Source organism: Trachemys scripta, chromosome 2 (genome assembly GCF_013100865.1).
Source record: "Trachemys scripta elegans isolate TJP31775 chromosome 2, CAS_Tse_1.0, whole genome shotgun sequence".
NCBI lineage: Eukaryota > Metazoa > Chordata > Testudines > Emydidae > Trachemys > Trachemys scripta.
This window is the reverse complement of record NC_048299.1, coordinates 210,826,380-210,839,148: the sequence shown is the minus strand read 5'-3', so window position 1 is coordinate 210,839,148 and position 12,769 is coordinate 210,826,380. Positions and strand designations below refer to the sequence as shown.

At 37.6% G+C, this 12,769-nt stretch overlaps 1 protein-coding gene across 2 annotated transcripts in view; it reads left to right on the top strand.

The window, feature by feature from the left end:
• Positions 1-11,571, top strand: part of LOC117873463 (ethanolaminephosphotransferase 1-like) — an 82,903-nt gene extending 71,332 nt beyond the window's left edge. For both annotated transcript variants that reach the window (XM_034762888.1, XM_034762889.1), the window contains 3 exons: positions 892-1,072; positions 6,467-6,649; positions 7,763-11,571. In XM_034762888.1, the coding sequence (XP_034618779.1) occupies positions 892-1,072; positions 6,467-6,649; positions 7,763-7,828 (430 nt within the window). In that variant the 3' untranslated portion in view covers positions 7,829-11,571. The remainder of the gene's footprint in view (positions 1-891; positions 1,073-6,466; positions 6,650-7,762) is intronic.
• The last annotated feature ends 1,198 nt before the right edge of the window (positions 11,572-12,769 follow it).

The following is a 12,769-nucleotide window of genomic DNA, read 5'->3' as shown; positions in this document are numbered from 1 at the left end:
TAGTCACATCAAGTAAAAGCATAATTTAATCCTACTCATAGAATAGTGTATCTAAACATAAACCATAGTCACAAAAATACTTACAATAACATTTGAGAAAACAACACCAACCATCCATAAAAAGAGCCTGGTTTGTTTTGCTAAAATATCACATGGTGATAAAATCACCCAGATAGTAAGGAGAGCAAACAGCAGCACAGGAGATACCAGAGGTAGAAGTCCTTCATACAAAGAATCTTTCTTCAGTGTTTTCTTTAAGTGTGCTCTGCAAATAAAGAAAACTATCTATTTTATGGAGTGAGATACACATTATCTAATCTACCCCTCCCCAATAATTTCAAAACTCTAGCTTGAACAAGGTCTATGAAGCTTAACAGTTCGTCTCTCAAATGTTATTACCACTGTGCAAATGTTTTAGAAAGTTAAACATTTTAAGAGACCCTAGGATACCTATCAGAGGGGTAGCCGTGTTAGTCTGAATCTGTAAAAAGTAACAGAGGGTCCTGTGGCACCTTTAAGACTAACAGAAGTATTGGGAGCATAAGCTTTCGTGGGTAAGAACCTCACTTCTTCAGATGCAAGTGAAGAAGTGAGGTTCTTACCCATGAAAGCTTATGCTCCCAATACTTCTGTTAGTCTTAAAGGTGCCACAGGACCCTCTGTTACTTTTTACAGATTCAGACTAACACGGCTACCCCTCTGATAGGTATCCTAGGGTCTCTTAAAATGTTTAACTTTCTAAAACATTTGCACAGTGGTAATAACATTTGAGAGACGAACTGTTAAGCTTCATAGACCTTGTTCAAGCTAGAGTTTTGAAATTATTGGGGAGGGGTAGATTAGATAATGTGTATCTCACTCCATAAAATAGATAGTTTTCTTTATTTGCAGAGCACACTTAAAGAAAACACTGAAGAAAGATTCTTTGTATGAAGGACTTCTACCTCTGGTATCTCCTGTGCTGCTGTTTGCTCTCCTTACTATCTGGGTGATTTTATCACCATGTGATATTTTAGCAAAACAAACCAGGCTCTTTTTATGGATGGTTGGTGTTGTTTTCTCAAATGTTATTGTAAGTATTTTTGTGACTATGGTTTATGTTTAGATACACTATTCTATGAGTAGGATTAAATTATGCTTTTACTTGATGTGACTAAAAGAAAAGAAAAGAGAAACATTAAAAAACAAAACAAACAAACAAAAAAAACAAAAAAACTAAAAACTCACTAGAATCACTTTCACTCCTCTTGTGCCACTGGAATTAAATGTCTAAATAGTGTGTCCACATTACACCTTCGTTTATAAAAATATATTTCACCAATTGCCTGAAATGTTGAAGCTTTCAGCGGTGTTAGTACAGGTTTTTGGATATTTATTCCAGAATAGTGTAAAATTTTATAAGGTCTCTTTTCCAGGGCTTTATGAACAATGCTGTCTTTATTTCATGAAACATACCAGATATCCTCCAACATGTAGGTGTAATTGAGTACTCCCCCGGTGAAATTCAGCCCAGTTTAGAGGACCATCACAAGTACTATAGTATACATAATATTTTGAGGGCATAAGTGATGCCTTGTGATGGTCCTCTGAATTTCTTTTACATTACTTGTTCATTGTGCCCTAGAGCCCTCTTTCTTCATCTAATGTCGATGGAAGATAAATCTTTGTGAAGTAGCAATATGGAATACCATGCAACAAAACTGAACTTAATTCTTAATGCTCAAGCTCTCATTGAAATCAGGGTTGGTTCACGACAGCACTTGATTTCAATGGGACTTAAGCACATGTTTTGCTAAATCAGGGCCTTATGTTGAAAAATTTGCCTGGCTCAGGACAAACCCTGAATAACTGGGCTTCATGCATGGCACTAAGTTTTGGGAAAATATCTAATCCACATTCCTCAACCTGCAAAAGATATTGTATGACTCCAAAAATATAAATTTACTTAAGTAAATAATGCAACCGAATATATAAGGATGAAAAGATTTTTTGAGAATTATATGAAGTGAACAATTAACTTCATACAGAGACCTGCAAATGCACTGAGATGTTCGACAAACATATCTGTGTACACCTTTTCAGTATAATTATTTCTCCACAGGTAAATATATTTCTGTTGTTTTACAGGAAGATGCACATTTTACAGCATATTTTTAACAATACTTCTGGTATAATTTCCAGTATATAGTTTCACTATAAAAGTGAATATCAATCAGTACTATGCCCATTGTAATAAAGTGCCTATGTATTTATTACTACAGTATACAAGAGGAGGTTAGTTTGGCATACAGTACCACCAAATTTAACATGTACAGAAACTGAAGTTTCCTGCATTACAGGAGATGTGAAATCCTGTCAGTTCAGGATGGAAGCCGTGAGCTCTCATTAGAGGCCTCTAAACATTTATTTTGTAAAACCAGAAATGGCTATTCATGGATAGTGCTGATGTTCAAATATCCATTTAAAAATATGCCTCTGACAGTCACAACTGAATTAGCTCCATCTTGGAGACTGCACTCAGCTGTGTGAGGGGTGCCTCATTTTTCAAGGGTACAAGCTTCATTGTATGAAATTGTCATTCCATGTACATTTCTAAGAGAGCTGGGTATGTTCTTAAGTGAGAAATACAGATTTCCTTCTAGTTAGGGAAATCTGACAGGCAGTATGCAAATATTAAATAAGTATCTCAACCAATGAAGAACAATAGTGTCAAGATACTTTTAAGGGGCAAACAACAAGGTGGACCAAAAGTTTCTTGTTATGCTGCAATTTATTGCAGCTAATCAGTGCAGCATGTATTTCAAGATCCTGTCTTACTGAGATAATTACTGCTGAATTAGAGGGTTACATCAATTAAAATGTGTAAATAAATAGTAATTGAAACCACTAACATTTCAAAAGCAAAAAAAGCCGTCTATTTTCCTCCTCTCCATTGGTACCTTTTATACATATTCCCTTCAGAGACTAAGTAATGGTTGTCATAGCAATAGAGGTTCACCCTGAGATTCTGACACACTGGGTTTTCATTATCTGCCCTAAAGACCACAAATTGCAGCCCACTTTTCTCTACCTGCCAGTAGCTTGCACGTCTCATTCCTTTCACAACATATTTATTTGTCCACTAGGCACTTTTGACTTCAAGCCTGCTTTCAACTTGACCTCAAAACCATGCAATGTCAGACTTGGTAGGTAAAGCAAGGGCCTCCTGGGGGAAAAAAAAGAAAAAAAAGAGAAAAGCCTCTAATGGGAAGCTGTAAGAGACAGACAGTTCCCAATATTTTAGCAGCTAACTGGAAAAACAAAAAAAAAAAAAAAAAAAAAAAAAAAAAAGGTAAGGTGTCTACCTGCAGTGTATCTCCAAGAGACAGGTCTTGCCCCTCCACCCCACACCCTGCCCCTTTGGCAGGGCAGTAGCACAGTCTTGGAGCCACTCCATTCACCCCACTTCGCTGCTGGTTTGAAGCACAAAACTTTCTTCCCTCTATTCCACTGAGGGATCTCAAAGGCATCCTGGGAAATGTTCAGGCAACATTGTTGGCTGGTCTGAGCACACAGTCACAGAAGGCAAATGTCACATTTCTGTCTGAACTACAGGCATGCTTAGAAACTCCCCTAAGACAGGCAGAGATTTACATTCAGAATAACAGAACACTTAGTATTGAGGATTTAGGATGGTGGATGGGAGAGTCTGAGCCCTTTTGGACCTCTTCATAGAGCTGGGTGTGGAGACTGCGACTGCTTGAGGGATTTCAGATTCACTGCTAATAAATAGATGGGGCGGAGGTGAGCATAACTGTGGAGACAGTTAACGGGGAGTTCAAAGTGGGAGAAGACTGAGGACCTAGACTGAAATATAAGACAACTGGAATACATACATGTTTAAGATAATCATAGCCAAAACAGAATTCTTAACCATTTCCTTGCCCCCACAAGCCACTCCTCCTCCCTCCTGTCACAATGGGCACCACCATCCATCCATCCATCCTCACCATTCAGGCCCATAACCAGGGCGTCATCTTCAGCTCTGCTCTTTCTCTAGAGCCTCTGATCCAGGCTATGTCTAAATTTGGCCAGTTTTTCCTGAACCCAATAATAAATACTAAAACAATACTAATATCATAGAAAAAGAGAGACTAATGAATAACCTTTTAAAGACAAATATATGCAGTATGGCCACTAAGGTCTAGATGGGGAATACAAGTCAAATAAAAATACTTGTAGCATTGGAAGGGTGTAAACATTAAGGAAAGAGGAATTAGCTGGGTTGACACATGGGAATGAGGTTAACGGGATGGAATTAAGAAAGAAAATTTTAACCTGTTAAAAAATATTCCTAACACAATTAGCTTCTGGAATGGGAATAATGGAACCCACCTTTCTGAAGCTACTTTAAATGGAACCAAAGCACTGAGAATAGATTGTAGGAAATGATTCTGAGGGAAATGAATTAGATCAGTAGAAGAGTCTTAATATCCCACTTCCATTTTTATCTGATAAACTCAGTTCTAACCTTTTTTCTACTGTCATCTGTAGTGACTAGAGTAATCGCTTCCCGGCTCTCCGAGCTCTGGTCAAGTGAAAAAATTCTCTATATTATTTATTGGCCAATATATCTCAGAACCAGTAAATGACTGCAATTACAGTTCTTTATGCACAATATAGTTTGTTGATGCCTTATGTTAATGGAAGTAATTTATTGTGATGGAAACTGGGAATAATGTGAGTAAACATTACAAACAGACTTTGAGAATTTAACAAATGAGTTTTAATGGAAAATCATATTTAACATAATGAACAATACATATTCCACCTTCTGGATATATGCAGTTGCTCAGCAAAAAGATACTATGTATGCAATAGGAAGATTATGTAATTTACTCTCATTGATATACTGCAAAGCATAACACAGCTCCCTAAGTGAATTCTAAAATTGATTGTAGTTTAAAAGGGACACTGTCAATTTCAATAATACATTGTAAGCCAATAAGTTTACCTGCACTATTAATAATTTCACCTTAAATTACTGAATGTGAAATAAATTCACATACTTTATTTTTTCCATGTCTTTTAGCTTCCACAATGAACCACTGAAGTCAGTGTCACCTTTACTTTCAGAGGCTTAATACTGTAGTGTTTAGATTTCAAATTCTACAGGGGAATGAACTTTTCATTTGATTTTTTTTAATTTATGGAAGTATTTCTATTGATTTTAGGATTTATACACACTAATTTCTACCAAATTTCAATTTTGCACCAAACTTAAATTGACCAGGGGTAAAATTTTTGAAACTGCATAAGTGATTTAGGTGACTATTTCATTTTCAAAAATGATTTTGGCTCTTAGGCCCCACTGACTTTCCATGAGACTTAAGCCATGTTTACACTACAGCACAGTGTTGCTATAGTGCCATGGTGTAGATGCTTCCCACATTGATGGAGGGTTTTTTCCTATCATTGTTGGTAATCCATCTCTGTGAGAGGTGGTAGGTAAGTTGACTGAAGAATTCTTCTGTTGATTTAGCTGCGCCTACAGTGGGGTTAGGTTGACCTAACTACAGTGCACAGGGAACACATGTTTTCACAGTCCTAAATGATGTAGCTAGGTCAATCTAATTTTCAAGCCTAGACCAGGCCTGGGGCCAAATTCTTAAAAGTATATAGACATCTAAAGATGTAGAGAGGTGCCTCATGGGATTTTCAAAAAGCATCTACGCACCTAACTCCATAGATTTAATGGGAGTTACGCAACCAGCAGCTTTACAAAATTCCATTTGAACCAACTGAATTAGGTGCTTTTGAAAATCTGACTAGGAGTCTGTCTGGATTTTTAGGTGCCTAAATCCCTTTAAAACACTGACCCACAAAAGCCTAAGTCACCTTTGAAAATGGGACTTGGGTGCTTTTGAAAATTTTATCCATGGTTTGGTATTTAGTCATTTCAAGCTGAAAGAAACTTTGGTTAAGGAAATGAAAATTCATGTAGTGAAAATACATAGAAGACCAATAGTATTACAGTTTCAGGATCTCAATAAAACACTAATACTTTTGATTTACACAGCGTTTTATATGTTCAATCCATCACTTTGACCATGATCCCTCTACCTCAATCCATTGCTCCAATGATTAAGTTTAATTTAGTATTATATTTTTGAGTTTCTGTGAAAACAAGTGTCAAACAAGCTCCCCTTTATGCAAAGTTGTTTTTAAATTCAAAGTGTAACACGTCAAAACACTGTCTCCATAAAAGATATGTGTTTTAAATTACATGTAATAAAGTGCTGTAAAAATCACAGCCAATAAAGGAGCAAAGATAATCATTTATGGTAAATCTCAATCTTGGAACTACCCATGTTTCCTAAGCCACATGCTTTTTCAACTGAAAATATTCTAGCAGACAAATTAACATGCTTCTTTTAAATAAATTGCTCCAGTACGTCTTACCTGACTGATTACATTATTCTAACAGTGCAGAGTGATAATTTGCCAGATGAGCGACACCAGATCTGAAGCTTTCCACTGGCTCCTGTTTCCATTAGCTCTTGTGATCTACGCAGCGGTAACAGGGCTCCTGGGCAAGAATGAGGAAATGGCACTTACCATATTCACTATGTTAGCCACAGCTGCTCACGTACACTATGGAGTTTGGGTGGTAAATACATGCTTTTTATAATTTTATTCATAATTGCAGGCATAGAAAAAGTTACAACTGAGGCAGTGGGGAGAAGATACTTGTGTCAGATTTGGTGTGATTACTAGGACATACGAGTATGGCAGTATGTTATACTTTGAATTTTTTTTAATTCATTCTTTGCTGTATATTTATCTTTAGTCCAACGGAAAATATTGCAGGGACAGTGATTACTCTCAGCTAAGCCTATCATAGTCATAATCTTTGTTGATTGGTTTTACATAACAGTTTATGTGTGTCCTACATTTCCCCCAGCCTCTTCCCTAGGGGATTAATCCAATGAAGTTAAAACAGAGTAAAATACAAAATATAATAATAAAAATGGTCATTTTGTTTTGAATGTGCAAAGCAGCATTTCAAACATTTAATTTTAATCTATGTTGCCCCTTCCACCAGCTCCCATGTTAGAGGTACCATGGTGTTATTGTGTGTACGTTCTAGGAATATCTTCCAAAGCTTTCAGATTAGCTGGATACCGTTTGAATTTATTTTTGGCATTTATCGCCATCTGAGTTACTGATCAAATTTATTCTTTTGCAGTCAATAGCATTTTGTCCTACCAATGTTGTAGAATAATTCTTAAAACATACCTTAATTTGACTTTGCTTTAAGAGCAAATGTCCCAAATAGCAAAAATTTTGTTTAGAAAAATATACGGCTGACATCCTTTTATTGAAGACACACTGCTGTGCTGTATGGGGAAGTTTTGCCTCCTGCCTTGAAAAAAATGTTCCCTTCTCAGTGTGTGGATGCAAGTGCCATAATAGATTTTAAAACATATGTCAATCCAGGCCAAAATAGCACAGATTAGATCTGAAGAATTTTGGCCAGATTCACTGCTGGCATAAGAGGGCTAATTCTATTCACTTCTTATGCCAACTGTGAATCTGGTCCCCAATGGCTTAATCTTCATCAATATACATGAGGAATTTAAAATCAAAACTCACTAGCTTTAACACTTAGAATTCCAAACCTAAACTCCCAATGAGTGGGAGTACAGAGACTTTGAATTCTTGTGCAGGTACAATAATGTTTTCTTATCAAAACAGTCAACCCTCTTTAATTTATCTTTAGGGGAGACAGCTGAGTAAGCATTTCAACATTTACATCTTTTCGTTGAAGAAACACATTCAAGCATGAACCTCTTTGCTGCGACTAGAGCATAAACCTTACCATGGAGCTTCTCATCTGTGTTTCTGTGATAAAAATAGTGGTGCTTAGTTGATCAAAATAACCGAAGGGTATAATGGGCTAGATATGCAAACTGCTGAGACAATGAGCTACTCAGCAGGGTTCAGAGAAAGCTAGTCCAGTAATGAAAGTATCGTTAGTCAATCTGCTGCCTATGTTGCCTATCCCACCCATCCTATCTTCTTTCTTTTTGCCCAGAATATCAAGTCTGAACTTCTTGTCCCTAACTTTGAAACCCTGCACAAATCAGTCCTCGGCTATACTACATCGAGCTTTTTTAATAGTGCCCTCTCTCCATCCTTTCCATTCACCAATGAAGCCAGTTTTAATGTCCCCTACACTTCCTTCCCTGGCTCATATCTTTGTGCCTGCTTAAGTGATGCCATATTTGTGTGGAACTTCCAATATGCCAGCCACATTCCATTTCCCTCCCAAAGTCTCACTTCTCTGACACTGCCCCCAAATACTAACCCATGTCAAGTTAATCAGTGAAGAGAATCAGACGAGGAAATTGCAAGCAAAACAAGACCCTTTAAATCCCATACTCTGGTTTCTCAGTGATCCTTGTCTGAGCTATGTTATTCAGATTGTAAGCTCTGCAGGGCAGGGATCGCCCTTACATTTGTGTCTTATACAGCACAAAGCACATTGTTGGTGCTTACCTAAGTAACAACAAGCAACATACCCTGCAACATAAGCTGGTTGTTTATGAAAGAAAACTTGTCCACTACAAGGCTTTGAAGATTCTCTGAGGGCTTGTCTACACACGCTGCAGTGCATCTGGTGAAGATGCTCTATGCCGACAGGAGAGAGGCTCTCCCACCAATATAATGCTGTCCATACCAGGGATATATGTCAGCGTAACTTATGTTGCTCAGGGGGGTGGTTTATTCACACCACTGAGCAACGTGAGTAACGCTGACATAAGCTGTAGTGTAGACATAGCCTAATCTTGTGAAGGTAGGGCATGAATGCTAGAGTAAATGGGCAAACAAATTTGCAAAACCAAATAGACACAAAGTGAATGGCCAGTTAGATCCTTTCTACACAGTATTTTTTCAGCCTCAGCTATGTATGCAATTCATACTAATCAGCTCTTTGCCTGCATTCTTAACTAGGCTAATAAGTCTTCTGGTGCATATAGCAGAGTTGCAAATTCCTTTTGCTATTTAAAGTACATTACTCAGGTTATATGGGAAATAAGAATTTGGGGGAGGAGTGGGAGGAGGGCTACAGAGATATTTAAAAATAAAAGTGTTCGTCCTTCATTCTCACAGGCCTCTGAGCTTGGGCTCTCTTCCTCTCACAGGCTGTACTAGCCAAAGAGGCTTTCTGACATAGGACAATTCATATCAATGCCTCAATTTCCACATGCACAAGATAAGCATTATACTTACTTCATAAGGGAACCTGTGGACTGGCTGATGAGTTTATAGAATACTTAGATATTTCACTTCCCAAAGGCAGGGGTTAATCACACAACAGTCAAGTTATTGGCAGGTTCCTTGAGTTTTCATTTCACCCATTTGTTGATTCTGAGATGCCATTTTTCTGGCTTTGTCCCTTCTTCACTCTTCTCCCACCAACATGCAGACCTACATCCACAGCTTAGGTTAAAGGCTCTCTCAAGAGGAGCATTAATTAATTCTCTCATCTGCACAGTGCTGGGATGGGGCTGGTTTACAGCTTGCCCTTTCTCAAATTTCAGTCTGTGTACCATATATTACAGTAGATGGCTTGACCTGGCTTTCAAACTACAAGTCATTCTTGCTAGGGGTCACTCTCCCAAAGCAGTAATGTAACATGTGTGACCTTCAGCAAGATTGTGTCTTTTTGCCTAGTTTCTCCATCTTACATCTGCTACTTTACATTTGTAAAGCACCAATCTCTATGGATTAAAATTCCAAGTATGTTGTATGCTGGCTCCCATATGAATCTATCACACTGGAGTGAGCAAGTGCTCAAGACAGAATGCAGTATACTGGCTTTGCCCAAGGAGGACACACGGGACCTACTCCTCCTCCCAACTCAGAGAGATCTCATTTAGACTCAGAGGCCTGTATTTGTGGATTTGGAGGCCCAGAGTTCTAATCCCAGCTATTCAGGTGTGCGTCAATTGTGCTTGCATCACATCAATTCAAGCCAATGGTTGAGTCAGCACTTAGGGAAAGTGCTGCTATCACTTCTTGAATCATGAGTTCCCTTCCCTCTAACTCATGTGGAGGGTGGAGATGGAGATGAAGGTGAGGGTTTGGTTGCCCCAGGCCTTTTTGGGGGTCTCCAGAGCAGGATTCCAGTGCTGCATGAAGGAATACTTGCTGGACCTACCAGGTCTAAAGGATTGTGTATTTAATGAGATGCTAGAGGGGAAGCCCTGAGTGCATGTAGCTAAGAAACTGAAGTTTCAGGCAAAGATTATGAAGTCTCATTCTTTGATGGAATTAAATATTACTTCAAATACTGTATATATTGGAACAGAATTTTCTCACCTACTTTGACACCTGTAGATTTTCAAAGTTTTTTTAAATCCATCCATCAAAAAATATCAGGCAAATATTCAGGTGAATATAAGCAGATCGTAATTTTTAAGTACAGTATATGAGAAGTATGTGTAATAGAAAAATACACATCAGTTTAGTTATTTCAGGATCATTACATTTTTATTGTTGCCCCCCCCCAATTTATTTGTAAATGGTTGGAAATGTGCATGTACACAGAAGTGGCTTAAGTGTATATAGAAGTGGCTTAATTTGGTGTTTTGTAGTTACTGTTTTGTAGTACCTTGAAATAGTTCACTAACTGAAATGACAAAACTTGAAATGCCACCATCCTGTTCATGTCTCTACTATATTGATTTTTTTTAAATGCATAGCACTGAATTTTAATGTACAAGGAATTCATTTACTATTTAATGTGGAAGCTATAGAATATATGCAAGTTATGTCCATTTTTTTTAAATTAACTGTCAAGCTACATTAAGGCAAACTGAAGTATAGATGCAGATTATGTACTGTACAGTGTATGTTACACTGTTAGAGAATGTCTTGGAAAATAAGTTAACTTTAATTCAACAAAATGGACTAGAGTGGTTTGTTCACAGCTGGGCAGTATGAGCACTAATTGACTTTCCACAAGGTCTGCTAAGGACTATGGAGAAGATAAACTGGACACTATGCCTCCTTTTACTTGGTATATCTGTGCCACAGATGGTTAGTTGCACCATCATTTTTGAATGAAAGTTATTTAATAAGTGAAATTTATACTCTTTATGATGTGGCATGTTAGACATTGGAACATAGATTTGCTTACCTATTCTGATGAAGGGCATCTATCCTAATACTCTTCTCACTATGACAATGAGCTCAAATCTGGTTGGACTGAATGGGGTCACTAGATTTCTGCCTACCTCTTCATGGCCTCCTTCTCTCCTTAAATTACTAAATTTTGGTGGGGAAGAACTGTTATAGTACATGCTAAAGATGCTGAATTAATGGACAAAGCAGCCTTCTCTGAAGCTGTGATGAAACATTAAAGCAAACCTCTAGGTGGAGATCAAGAGCAATTTAGATTAGATCCTTCTTCCCTCTAGGAAGGGAATCATTCCCTGCCCCCCATTACTGTTCCCTAAGGCTTAGCAGCAAATACCTAAGCACACTTTCCCACAGTACACTGAGTCAGATCCATGGGGTTGGCTTTAATGCATTCTTTCAGCTATTTTGTCACACAGAGCAAGTATTTCTGATCCCAATTTAAATCTTTTAGAAATTGCACTTAAGATGGCATCCCTACCGTTAGACCTCTGCAGCAAAGATCCATTTGGAATTTCCCTGTAGATCTTCACTATAATATTCCCTCTTCACCTCTTAGTTTACTTTTGCTGTACCTATATCCAAACTAAACTACAGCTGCAAGAGATTTAATACTCTGAAACTGGAAAGAGTTTGCCAAAAGAATAATCTGCATCTTATTTTATTTTTTAATATTTTCATTCATCTCGTCCTGAGATTTGTGGAAGGGTGATACAGTTGTTGGGCTCCGGAAAAGAGATTTCTACATACATTATGAACCACATTTCCTTTTAAACCATTTGGCTTTTTTTCCTTGCTCGCATTTGCAATTAATAATGAAACAGTTTAATATATAAATAGAAAACTACCACTTTAAACTGTTTTGAATAGTCTCTAGAGCTACACAGATTTTAACATATACTTTTTTTATTAAATATGTAAAAAGATAAACGCAAGTCAAGTTATTCACATATTCAGAGACAAAAAAAAAAATCTACTCTACCATGCGACAATTTGTGGGTAATGTAAAATGACTGATACATCTGAATAAGACTTTTTGCATCTATGATGTCATTACTTATCTATTTATAATTAACAATACATATGTTTACATTCCTTTCAGTTTACATTTAATATATAACCAAAGCTTTATGGTGTGCTATTTAGTAAAAGTAATTACAAATGCATATTAAAACCATAACGGAATAATGGTGTTACTCAGCCGGGCGGGAGGACAACTCTATCCTCTTCCCGAGTATCACTCCTCAGCACATTTGAGGCTCTCTGGCTTGGGAAGGTAACTACCATTCCTGTGCCCTACATCAATCACTTCCTGCCTGATACAACGCAGTGAACGGGTTATACTCCACAGACCAATTACAAGGCAGAGTAAGAAGAAAGGGAGGAAAGGACAGTTTGGCTTTTTTATACTTATAGCTGAAAGGGGTAGGGCAGTGTAGCCTTGTCAAGAACCACCTCACAAGCAGAAAAATCTAATCATTTTGCAGCCTTGCAAAAGCACTTTTTAAGGAAGCGCTCTCCAGTGTCTGCTTGCCTATAAATGGAAAGATGATGGAATTGTATCAGGGATCACAATCTGGTG